The sequence below is a fragment of the Lytechinus variegatus genome, chromosome 7 (assembly GCF_018143015.1).
Source record: "Lytechinus variegatus isolate NC3 chromosome 7, Lvar_3.0, whole genome shotgun sequence".
In the NCBI taxonomy this organism is placed as follows: Eukaryota; Metazoa; Echinodermata; class Echinoidea; order Temnopleuroida; family Toxopneustidae; genus Lytechinus; species Lytechinus variegatus.
This window is the reverse complement of record NC_054746.1, coordinates 3581243-3593700: the sequence shown is the minus strand read 5'-3', so window position 1 is coordinate 3593700 and position 12458 is coordinate 3581243. Positions and strand designations below refer to the sequence as shown.

General features: G+C 34.2%; 1 protein-coding gene across 1 annotated transcript in view; it reads left to right on the top strand.

Moving 5' to 3' along the window:
• The window catches only part of LOC121418235 (sodium- and chloride-dependent betaine transporter-like), a 70338-nt gene extending 58198 nt beyond the window's left edge, over positions 1-12140 (top strand). Inside the window, exons 9-14 of the mRNA XM_041611983.1 lie at positions 447-559; positions 4372-4509; positions 7394-7496; positions 8895-8998; positions 9562-9735; positions 11039-12140. Of these exons, the coding sequence (XP_041467917.1) occupies positions 447-559; positions 4372-4509; positions 7394-7496; positions 8895-8998; positions 9562-9735; positions 11039-11260 (854 nt within the window). The 3' untranslated portion in view covers positions 11261-12140. The remainder of the gene's footprint in view (positions 1-446; positions 560-4371; positions 4510-7393; positions 7497-8894; positions 8999-9561; positions 9736-11038) is intronic.
• Positions 12141-12458: the final 318 nt, after the last annotated feature.

Below are 12458 nucleotides of genomic sequence, written 5' to 3'. Positions count from 1 at the left end.
AATTTAGATATTAATCTGATATAAAGATATGAGTTCATGTTGTCTATTGCCACATTCATCGTGTTTTTAGCCAAAAATAATAATGATAATAGTAATAATGATAATAGGCATTAATATAGTGCCATCTATCTAGAATTATTCTATTCCGAGGCGCGGTGTTATTATTATTACCCCGGCTTTAGCTCGAGTTGCCTTTCAGCGCTCATGCATTCAAGGAATTAATCCTGCCGGGTACCCATCCACCTCACCTGGGTTGAGTTCAGCAAAATGTGGATAAATTTCTTGTTGAAGGAAATTACGCCATGGCTGGGATTCGAACCCACGACCCTCTGTTTCTAAGTCAGAAGACTAATCCACTGGGCCACAACGCTCCAATATAATTGGCTATATTCTGTAAACAGTGTGGTGTTATAACTCTCGTCTATGATGATCTCCCTTTATCTTAGGACCTGGACTGGCCTTCATTGCATATCCTGAAGCTATAACACAGATGCCGGCTTCTACTCTGTGGGCTGTGCTCTTCTTTCTCTGTCTTCTAGTCCTGGGTATAGACAGTCAGGTAAGGATCTATTTTGTGCCTCGGTGTTTCCCCTTGCGGGAAATGTGTGCTATTATATTTGGCAATTTAAAAAAATAAGTTCATATGTCTATTTATTTTTCTGTGTAATGTAAGTGTACTTTCGAAGTGTCCTGTTTTTGTGATGCTGAATGTTTCACACGCGGTGATTTCAGTGGGTGCGGGGAAGGGGGGGGGGGGGCACAGGGGGCATCCCTGTTCCCATTTTGACACATCACATTGAGTAATCTGAGGGGTAGTGCCCCCCCCTCCCCTCCCCCTTATTTTAAGAGAGGGTTGAAATAGGTCTCTATTGGATTGACAACTCTTCTTTGTTGCTTGACCATTTTTTCTTTTGAGAAATTAAGAAACTCTCTAAAAAATGTACCTATTTTGGGTAAAATGGGAACCTGCATGCCTGTTGGGTAAGAAGATACCAAATAGTTTGTAAATTTCATGCAATGTTGCCTTGAAATTTACCCTTAAAACATGCATTTAAGTTCCCTTTCTACTCAGTATTGGGTAAAATGTTACTTTTTCTTTTTAGAGTGAGTTTAAGACACTTTAAAAGAGGTGGGGTAATATCTTGCATTAGATATTTACCACGAAAAAATGATAAGGGCATAAACAGTCACCCTTTGACACGTACTTCTCTCAAGTATGCTAAAAATGATCAGAAATTCAGAAGGCAGATTCAAACATTGGAAACAGGAGCGAAAATTATAAGCTCTGATGAGTATTCAGGTGATATCGGAATAGAATAGCGCAAAACATGAAGCTATTATAAAAAAAAGTGATTCTGATATAAATATGGATTTCATAGAAAGGGAAAAGAATGTAGAATTTCAGTTAGCTGTGTTGGGTCTATTGGTATGCCTTTCCGCAACATATTCCCGTAATTGATGTCTATTCCACTCTTCAGTTATTGCTTCGTTGAATAATTTATCAGTTCTGACGGGGAGGGAATTGTATAAACCCAATATTTGTCCAAATGCTATATGTTCTCGAATCTTGAGCACACAATTTATGGACACAAAGTGTCGAAGAAGCTCTCCAATGGTGTATGAAAGTAATATCCCTTATACAGGTGTTCTCATTGCACCATTTCAGCGTGGTTTTGGTCATAGTCATTGTCCACCATTTTGTATTCCAATCACTGTTCTTTTTTTTTCTTGATTTTGAGAAGCCAATACAATAGCCAATAAATTCAATTCAATTAATTTCAAGAGAAAACATAAAAGTTCATTAATTTTCCATTGAGAGGTTGATATGTTCTTATGCTTGCATTGGTTATTTAGGGGGGGGGGGGTCTGGTTTTAAGATATTTGAATGTGGTTTGTTTTGGGCCGAGGATCGAACCCCAGTCCTTCTTTTCAAGTTTGTGATCTGCACTCTTTTTTTTTCGAACAAAAAATCTTGTTTTTTTCACATTTATAATGTCGAATAATAATTCAAAGAGAGAGAGAGAAAAATGAATTTGGATTTTGAGGATGAGGACATGTTGATTTTGTGGTGAGGTTTTCGAAAAATATTCGGCTCCAAATGTGACATCTATGACTAAAGGTGGATTGATATGAGAATATATTGGATCCCAAGTGTTTAAGAGATGGATTGTTGGTGTGAAGTATCCACAAGCTATTTGTAAATGATGCAGTAGGATAAAAATGAAGGTCGAGTGAAAAATGAAAACGTTACTGGTGTTAAATGAGCTTGGGGCGGGTAGATGTAATGAATAATTCAAAAGGAGAAGCGATTTGTTAGCCTGTAAGTAATGGCTTCATTATATTTTAAAATGTATGAAAGGAGGCATTGTGCTCAGGAACGAAGAAAGAAATATTTTATCTGTCATTAAAATGGATCGTTTCCATTGACCAGTGGGTGAAGTGCTGTGTGTTTTTTTATTAATTGATAAGTAAACTCTATGGGGACATCCATGTCATGTTTGCGATTAATCTCTCTTTTATTAGCATGTATTTTCATTGATAGCAAGGGACCAATCGTTCATCTCTGTCTTGTCAGTTTGTTTATATGAGTTATTCATCATTTAAACTGTCAGAGAATTTGGGGGCTTCGTGACGTCATTGTTAAAAGATTCCGACGTGTATATAGTGGAGTGGTATATGGCGTCGACGGTGGAGACAAAGAGAAAAGTACTTTAGAAATAACTTGAAAACTTAATATCATTTTACAAAGGTATCAGGTTTGCCTGGAACTTGTGCCAGGTTGAATTCAAATTCAAATTTCAAATTTAATTTATTCTTGATAATAATAAAAACATCATCAAATTGTACATTCGTATATAGAAATATCATTACAAGAAAAGGAGGGCAACAAAAAGTTTACACTTGAAAATAAGAAGCCTCAAAAGAATACAATAATTATGTACCCATCAGATGAAGAGGGGGGGGGGGGGAATATGCTCATTCTCACACAGACACACCCACCCACCGAGGAACATCGTCATCATCACACACAAAAGCACACCCGAACATCCATCATCTTGGTTCATTCATTAACAAAAATAATACATGTATAAATGAGATGAGTTTGAATTCAAAATAGGAATAGGTACTAATTATTATCTTTTATTTAATATTTTGATAAGGAATATTTGTTAAAGTTGTCCTCCATTGACTTACTACAGTAGTAGTAGTTGTAGTAGTAGCAGCAGTAGTAGTATAGTAGTAGTAGTAGTAGAAGTAGTATAAGAGTAGTAGTAGTTGTAGTAGTAGTAGTAGTAGTAGTAGTAGTAGTAGTAGTAGTAGTAGTAGTAGTAGTAGTAGTAGTAGTAGTAGGAGTAGTAGTAGTAGTAGTAGTAGTAGTGGTGGTAGTAGTAGTAGTAGTAGTAGTAGTATAGCAGTAGTAGTAGTAGTAGTAGTAGTAGTAATAGTAGTAGTAGTAGTAGTAGTAGTAGTGGTATTGTAGTAGTAGTTTTAGTAGTAGTAGTAGTAGTGGTAGTAGGTCCATTGTCCTATTTAACCATAATTGTGCGTTCAATTAGAAAAATCTAATTTACAGATAATAGGACATTCCCCTCTTCTGAGTTCTGATCACCATTTTGTTTATATGTGCATTGTTGTAATCTTTAACTATACGGACTGTGTAATCGTAGTGATATATCAGATCGTATCAGATTCGCCCCACTCTTGATGGTTTCTCGAGCTCCTATCGAAAATCATTTCTTACTTCTAGGTTTTTTTTTTTTTTAAGGATGTTTTATTATATTCTCTCAAATTAACATACATAATCAGATTCTATAAACAATTTGTACAAACTATTTGAAACATAATTATAAATTATACAATAAATCCATTACAATATAATTATACAACTTATACATCAAACTTCAAAAATACTAGAAATTAATATACTAATGCGTTTCAGCAATTACAAAATGAAATATTACCAAATATATGACATGATCAGAGAGAGGAAAAAAAAAAAATCAAATCGTGAATCGATTTCAGCCGTTATTTTGCACAATTCGAGTGCAAGTTGCCATGGTTGTTGACTGTTGAGCATGAAATTTTATGCCAAAATGACTCCAAATTTTTCGCATTTTCATTTCGAATATTTGCATGCGCATTCATCTGTAATATTACACTAAAAAAAACATAAAATGCTTGATCTAGCTTCATAGGGATATTGAATATTCATGCCATAACATAGGCCTAACAAGAACTATTTTGAAGCCGGAAAGTAAAATTGTAGATGTCGCCAAGTTGATCCAAAGGTTCCAATCATTTTCATTAAGGGGGGAATTTTGTATCATTATCGTCACACATTTCCATCTTTAACATTTTTTATTGCATTAGTTTGTTGGTGTGGAAGGCTTCGTGGCTACTATCGTGGACTTGTTTCCTAACACTCTCCTGAAAGGACACCGACGTGAAATCTTCTGTATCTTTGTCTGCTTGTTCTTCTGTATTGCCGGAATACCTATGTGTACTTACGTAAGTCATTCGCAATTTCTATCCTTTTATTAACTTTTCAGTTCAACATTAACGTGTTGTAAACAATTGTGATATTGTTAGGGGAACTTGTTAGTCTTTCTTTGTTTCGTTATTTGGTAAATTTATCGAAGTTATAACATCTCTTGAAAAATTGAACGAATTACATGAAATTAAAGAGTGGAAAAAAAATCATCTGATGAATCGAGAAAAATGGAGGCATTCATCAATTTTATTCCATTCCGTTCCAGATGTTGTTTTATATTATTGCCTTTTCCATACGTTCACTTAAAGTGATTTCCAAGATAATGGCCATGTGGTCTATTGGACTCATGATTGTGAGGTTATAAGTTCGAATCCCCGCTCGGCCATTATTGTAGATAACCGAAAAGGCATGAGAGTCATGTCGTCTCATCTAACTTCAGCCATTGTGACTAAATTTACGATTTTCTTTGTAAAATTACTAGTATTTTTAACAGTGTACATGTGTAGTCCCATATAGATAGTCAGCCTTATGTAAAGAATTGCTATCCATTACAGTCAATTGTTTCTGCTCCATTTTCTTGAAATAAAATCTTTTATCGCTAAAATTAACTTTAAAATCTGAATCTCTGCGGAATGATTTGGGTGTTTCATCGTATAATAATTTTTATTTTTCTTCTTTGTTAAATGACATCGATAATAGAAGATATCCGTAAACAGTTTTTGCATGAGATACCGCCGCGGCGGTCAGAAAGTGGTGGATAAGATGTAACCACAGTTGATGACGGGGTCGGTGTTTACATGTGTATAGAAATGCCAGTGCCTGGACTAAGTAAGACGGGAAGAATATCCGTATGATCGTATACCCAAACTAGACACCAGACGACTCCAGCGATCTGGATACGGATATCCCTCTCGCTCCAGGGTATTAAAAGAGAAGGTCGCCACTTTATTGCCATGACTTGACTCTTGAAAAGATAGAAAGCAGTATCGTATCAGCCTTATTTTATATCTGTTAGCCTTCGTATCGCGGGGATCGATTTACCAATTCACGACGTTTTCCCGCCGTTCTGCCTGTATCATATTCCTCTCAAAGTGCGCCATAATATGATCAAATTCAGATCTAAGGTAGGCGGTGTAAAAAGTACACCTGTTTCGTGTGCACTAGAACTGCGATTGGCAAAGAAGCATTTTATTAATACAGACCAGTCGCAGAGAGAAAGTTCATTTGAAAACACAAATTGATAGCTCTTTTCCCAAATGTGAGAGTAGATGCATCAAAAGAAGCAGATTTTTTTATATCGTATTAATCAGACATGCAATAAAATTGAATTCCCAACATAGTCGACTTGCATTCATTCTGTTAAACTAGCATTTCCCTTGACCTTATAAAAGTGTAAATTATTTAGTTTGTCTCAGGGAAATGAGAACTTAGGACTTCAAAGAGTATAAATTTTGAAAATATTGTGACGGAAATCATACAATTTCCTTTTGCCTATTAATGGGTAAAAGAACGAGAAAAAAATTCAGTCATTTTATAAATTTTCATGATGCTAAAACGTGCATTACTGGGACTATTGAATGGAGAAGGTGGGATGTATGACATTGATGGCTCTGAAATGCTGTCATTGAAGAGTACACCGATCCCCGATACAGGGTGTTTACTGCAATATAAATTCAAACAAACAATTTAAATCCTCATTTTCATGACAGTTTATCAAAAAATTCGGCTTGCGCTTTGAATTTGCATTAATTCTTAAAAATATATTTACCATGCATCAAACTTATCATCACAGAAGTGCTTAAATGTAGAATTTTCAGGATAAAATACAAGTTAAAAAAATAGCTCGCGCTTCGCGCTTGCATTATTCAAGTAGGGCTATTGAGATACAAATATCCTGTTTCTAAGAGCAAAGCTAAGAAGTTGAACTGTTGACTACCAACCAAAATCAGCTTCGAGGAAAATCGACGAAAATGTTGATGATTTCTTTTTAAAGGGATTGTCCAGTCTGGGAATTATTAATATCTCAATAAATAGAGTAAAATTCACACAACAAAATGCTGAAAATTTGATCAAAATTGGATAACAAATGACAAAGTTATTGAATTTTAAAGATTTGCATTATTTTCGGTGAAAGGGTTCGAGGCATGTCTTCATGAATACTAATTAGGTGGGCTGATGATGTCATATCCCCGCTTGTTCTTTTGTATTTTATTTGATATTAGGTTTATTAAAAAAAAATTACAAAGAACTAAAATAATTGGATTGACAATTGATTAAGTGCATTAGTTTACTTATTGCCGCAACTTATTTCATTATAATGGAGACACATCATTTACGCATATGTATGAAAAAATGCAACATTCATGATTTCATGTAAATGTAATAACATAAGAAAATTGGGGATGTGACATCATCAGCCCATCTAATGAATATTCTTGACAATGTGCATTTTCCTGTTTCCACAGAATATTGATAAACTTTAAAATTCAATAACTTCGTTATTTGCTATCCGATTTTGATGACATTTTCAGCATTTTGCTCTGTGAATTTTACTCTATTTATTTAGATATGAATATTTTCAGCCCGGATCATCCATCGAAAACAAGTGCCCATCTAGTTACCAATAATGCAAATGCATGATAAAAGAGCATAGATGTGAATGAGTTTTTTTCGCACCCCCCCCCCCCTTGGCGAAAAAAAGGCACACATTCAGGCTTGAGGTCCAAGACTAATGGCCTTACACTACTGTCACGTATGTTGGTGTCCTTGCACACTCTCGCTAAAGCATTCCATCTTGTTTTTAATTGATGGGGTAAAGGGGGTTTGGAATGCAAGACATGGTTCTGTAAGAATGCAATTAACTGATAATTAAATGCCCTCTCGATCTCTTACTCTATTCAGGGAGGCATGTACATCTTCCAATTGTTTGATTACTATGCAGCCAGTGGCTTTGTTCTTCTCTGGGTGTCGATGTTTGAAAGCTTCACCATCGGATGGGCTTACGGTATGTGCAGTGAAGGAAAAGAAAGAAGATTATAATAATAAAGATTGAAGAGCATAATTATTATTAGGTGGAACACAGATGGAAGGATAAAATGGATTAGTATGGAAAGCTATAATTATTGGAGGCGAGATCAATATACAATTTTATGGACAAATTTTTAGATTGAGATGAACTAATTTATTAGTAGATTGGTGAGGAAAATAATGGACTCTCACAAATATACACTCTAAATTTCAAGGATTTAAAATAAATCGAGATCGACTGTGAGTATATAGGGACCAGTTTGACGTTAGATTTATATGTAAACATTGGGATTTGAATTTAAATCTGAAAGTTTTAAATCCAAGTTCTTTGAGGATCACAAATGAATCCTTTGAGATTTAAAAATTAATCTTTAGGATTCAAAATAAATCCAATAAATCCGACTGGTCCCTTATTTATATCTGATCTGGATTTATATTAAATCCTTGAAAGTTATAGTGCATTATGAAATATGAGTAACGATAGCAAATAAAACTTAACATTAGAAGAGAATTTGTATTTAAATGTACTTTGAATAATAACTCAAAATAATGAATGGCTCATTAAATGAAACTTCATTACAGATTATATTGTACTTTGACAATCATATCAATTTATGTTATGATGGTGGGCCCCAAGTCTGCGCACCTAACAATTTGAGTTAAGATTTAACATGAATTTCTTCTTATTTCACAAAATCTTTCAGTTGATAATGTTCCTTACATCATAATGAGTTAGTGTGCCAAATATCTCATAAAAATTTGAAAGAAATATATGATTTTCTTGGAAAAAAACTTCGGGCAGTCATTTTCAGATTGAAAAAAAAATGGTACCCCATGTCTGCGCACTCATTCACTTTGCACACGATTCGGGGATTTTGATGACAAAAGGCTGCATTTTGAGACCGTCATATGAAATGCCCTGAAATCATTATTGGCACCATTTTGAGTCGGATTTTTTTATGAATACCTGTCTATGCATTGAATGTGCAAAGTTCGTGCTCGTTGCGTATATTCTTTTACTAGAATCGCGCAGATACGCGGGTGCGCAGACTTGGGAGACCGCGCAGACATGGGGGAACTGACCATACTTATGTATATCCAAAATGTTATACCATGTGTATTGGAATGCAAATGAATAGAGAAGTAATTAATAAACTGTCCAGTGCTATTTTACTAATTCAACAGTGTGTTTAATTCAGTAACATAATGTTATAAAAATATCTTTATACAGCCTGTTCTTGTTGTTTTTGTAGAACATAATGGTCAGGAGCATTCATTGAATAAAGGCTAGACAGATTCAGATGACTGTGGTATGAAGTGCTCAAAGACATTGTGCTATATAAAAACTATATTATTTCTATCTGTTATGTTGTAGGTGGTCGCCGGTTCATGAAGAATGTGACGGAGATGTCTGGTGTGAAATGGATTGCTCCTTACATGGTTACAGCATGGATCTGTCTCTCTCCATTATTTACTTCTGTAAGTATAACCAAAAATACATTTTTTTTCTCAATTTTTATTTGGAGAGTAATCATTTCCCCAACTCCAATGTAATCTCAATGAATGTTATATTTAATGTGTGACATGAAAGATTAGACATTGTCAGGCTGACAATTTTTCATGTGAATTTTTTTTTTCTGCCTTTGCTTTATTTGGGGATGACTGATTGAATTCGATGACAGGGTAATAATGTAATAAAATTTTCACATGAAAAAAGGGGCAGGGGCACTTCTTATTATATAATAATAATATTTTGCTTTTATGCAGCGTTTAATACATGGGAGGATGTGTCTATGTGCTTTACAGATTTATTATTACCCTGTCATCGGATTCAATCAGTCATCCCTGCATAAAGCAAAGGCAAAAAATGTCACATGAAAAAGGGGCAGGGGCACTTCTTAGAAAAGGTAAGGCACATTGCACAAATCAAAACAAAGAAGGGGGCACTTTCCCTGTTTCCCCAGTTGCCAGCACTTCACAGTGTTTTATAATGAGAATAATAATATATGAATTATATTGTCATGATTTTCCCTTTTTTGCAGGCAATCTTTATCTTTAGTTTGGTGAAATACAAGCCACTTACGTATAACAACACCTATGTGTACCCCTGGTGGGGTTATATGATTGGATGGATCCTAGCCCTCATGACCATGGTCAACATCCCTATATTCTTCTTTTACCAGTTAATCTTCAATGCCAAAGGATCCCTTATTGAGGTAAGATATAATCATTTCTTGGGCTGTTTGTAACTGGGGCAGTGAAACTGTATGGACGATTGGTGTCCCCTTTTTGCTCTAAAACAGGTCCCACAAAAATTTTACTGTTTTTGATAGAATGGGATTGCATTCCAAACCCGAAAATAAATATTGAATTTTTAATTCAGATTTTCATGAAGAACAAGGCTCTTTATTTCTGAATGGGATACCTATCTTTTCTGATTTGGAATCAAAATGAATGGGGAAAGGAGGAAACTAGTCTTGCATAAAGTAGTGTGTATGCAAGCAAGGCTATGAACATCACTGAATATCGAAACATTTTTTAAATTAATGTTCTCTGGCACTTGTTCTGTCTGAACATTATTCTAAACAAGATAATTAGTGTTGTCAACCATTCCTAAAAACTAAATTAGATGCAGAAAAGGGTGTATCCAACAGACATGAAAGAAAAATCATTTTATATGTAAAATTATGAAAATATAATTAAAAAAAGTGAGTTGCAGGGTTTGCTTCTACAAATAAATGCTATGAATGATGTCACAAATAAGGCGTATAATGACTTCATAGCTTATAAAAAGTTGTTGGATATTTGACTGAAATTCATTGGGAGAGGAATTGTAATAATATTAAGCACTTTAAAAAATTTCCCATTTGGAGAGCTATTTATTCAAAGAAACTACCAGTTACCAAATTAGAATGACCAAAACTTAACAAATCATAACAGTACATTATTCAAACAAATTAGAAACAAAATACATAACCAGTTAATCTTCAGAAATACAAGAGATATTGGAGTTTACTTTTTACTAATTAGTATTAATTGTATATAACCCCCTTTCCAATCGAGTTTTGAAAGCAAGATTTGAAGGATGAGGTGAAATTGACACCCTCTCACTTAGGAACCTTGTAGGTTCATTCTCAGCTCATCGTTATATCAACATATTTTGCATATACAAGTCATTGAAAACTGATCCTATAAATGAATTCAAATATTCTTCATATTCAATTTTTCGTTTAAAAAAACCATATTGATTACAAAATTTGATTATGCAATGTACAGAGCTGCCAAGTAGTACTGATTTTCAGTATTTAGTACTGAAAAATGAGAAGAATACTGTTAGTTTCATGTAAAATACAGATTTCTTAAGTTTCAGCTTTACATGTGGTTCTATGATATTCTTTGAAAATACTGATTTCCTTACTGAAATACTGATTTTCAGCTTTAAAAATACTGAAATGTTCTTTTTCTGGTTGGCAGCTCTGAATGTATGAATAATTTATCATTTTTATTTCTCTCCTCCAGCGATGGAACATACTGACCACTCCATACCTGCCTCACTGCCGGAGTGAAACGGTGAATGCGCCCAACGTTCATGTGATTGATCCCATCTTTTCTAACATGGAACTCGGCCACAACAACCACGGCGACGGGGATGTGATGAAGAATGGAGGGGCCGATATGCCCCCACCACCCTATAATGAATCCATTGGAATACAAACGTATAATGCGACAGAAAGCGTCTAAAAGCAATACTTACCAGACAGTCAATAGACCATGGCTTTGCTGTAGATGTTATGAAAGGGAATGTTTGATATTTTATATTAAAAAAAAAATCCTAGATGTATTCACACAGGGTAGATGGCCTATTACTTCTATGATTTTGCAGCTTGCTCTTGACAACTTAGCTTTGAAATTAACCCTAACTAGGCGAGGCTTGGGGCCGGGTTATTTTGTTAGATCACACCGAAAGATCGCCACGCATTTCCCCCATAAATTGCACAGACAATTTGTTTTGAAAAATAAATTGATTTCATTGACTGTGCTAATTCTTGCATTTATGCCTGAAATCAAAATTTTGTTCTATTTAAATCAATTATATTTTTTGGTCTAGATACTCTTTGGAACATTCTTAACAACTCTATTAAAATGCAATATCAATATTAATTTCTATTATTATAATGCAATTTTATAACAAAATTTTTCATTCATATAGACAACATGCAAGTAACTAATTGTTCTTAGCTGTTAACAAAATAATTATGCATTTATGAATATTAAGCTGAAAACAAAATTGGTATTGTATCTAAACAAAATAATTTGTTGTTCATTGTACATGTATAAGATTACCTGTAATTTACGAAATGCATATTTGACATCAATTGTGCGAGACTTGAAAGAAAATAGGAAAGATTTAGGTGTTAATACCACCCCTGGTCTTAGTTAGGGTTAAAAAAAAAACATTTCATTGCATTGCATTCAAGATCATTGCTAGTAATGAAGAATACCCTCCAAACATTATGACATGTTATTAATGACAAATTATATTCTTGTTACCAAGCATACCTTGCTAGCAACCAACTAAATCATAAAATAAGCTAGTCTTATTGGTTGGTAACATTATCTTTATTTGTGAAAAAAAAGCAATTCTAAAACTACGGTCAAACCTAACTGCAACAGATATTTAGAACAAGTTGTAACAATACACGATATGATATAATCACTTCAAATAATATTTGATGTCCCTTTTTTATGCTATCCGTATTGTCTTTCTCGTCTTATATTGCAATCATGTATGCATAACATTTAAATATCAATCAATTATATTACAATATAGAAGTACTCATTCTTGAGTAGTTGATTGCCAGACATTCCGAAGAAGCGGGGCCTGAACGTTGAAATCATGTGTAGATGATAATATAAGATGAGACAAATGAGAATGATG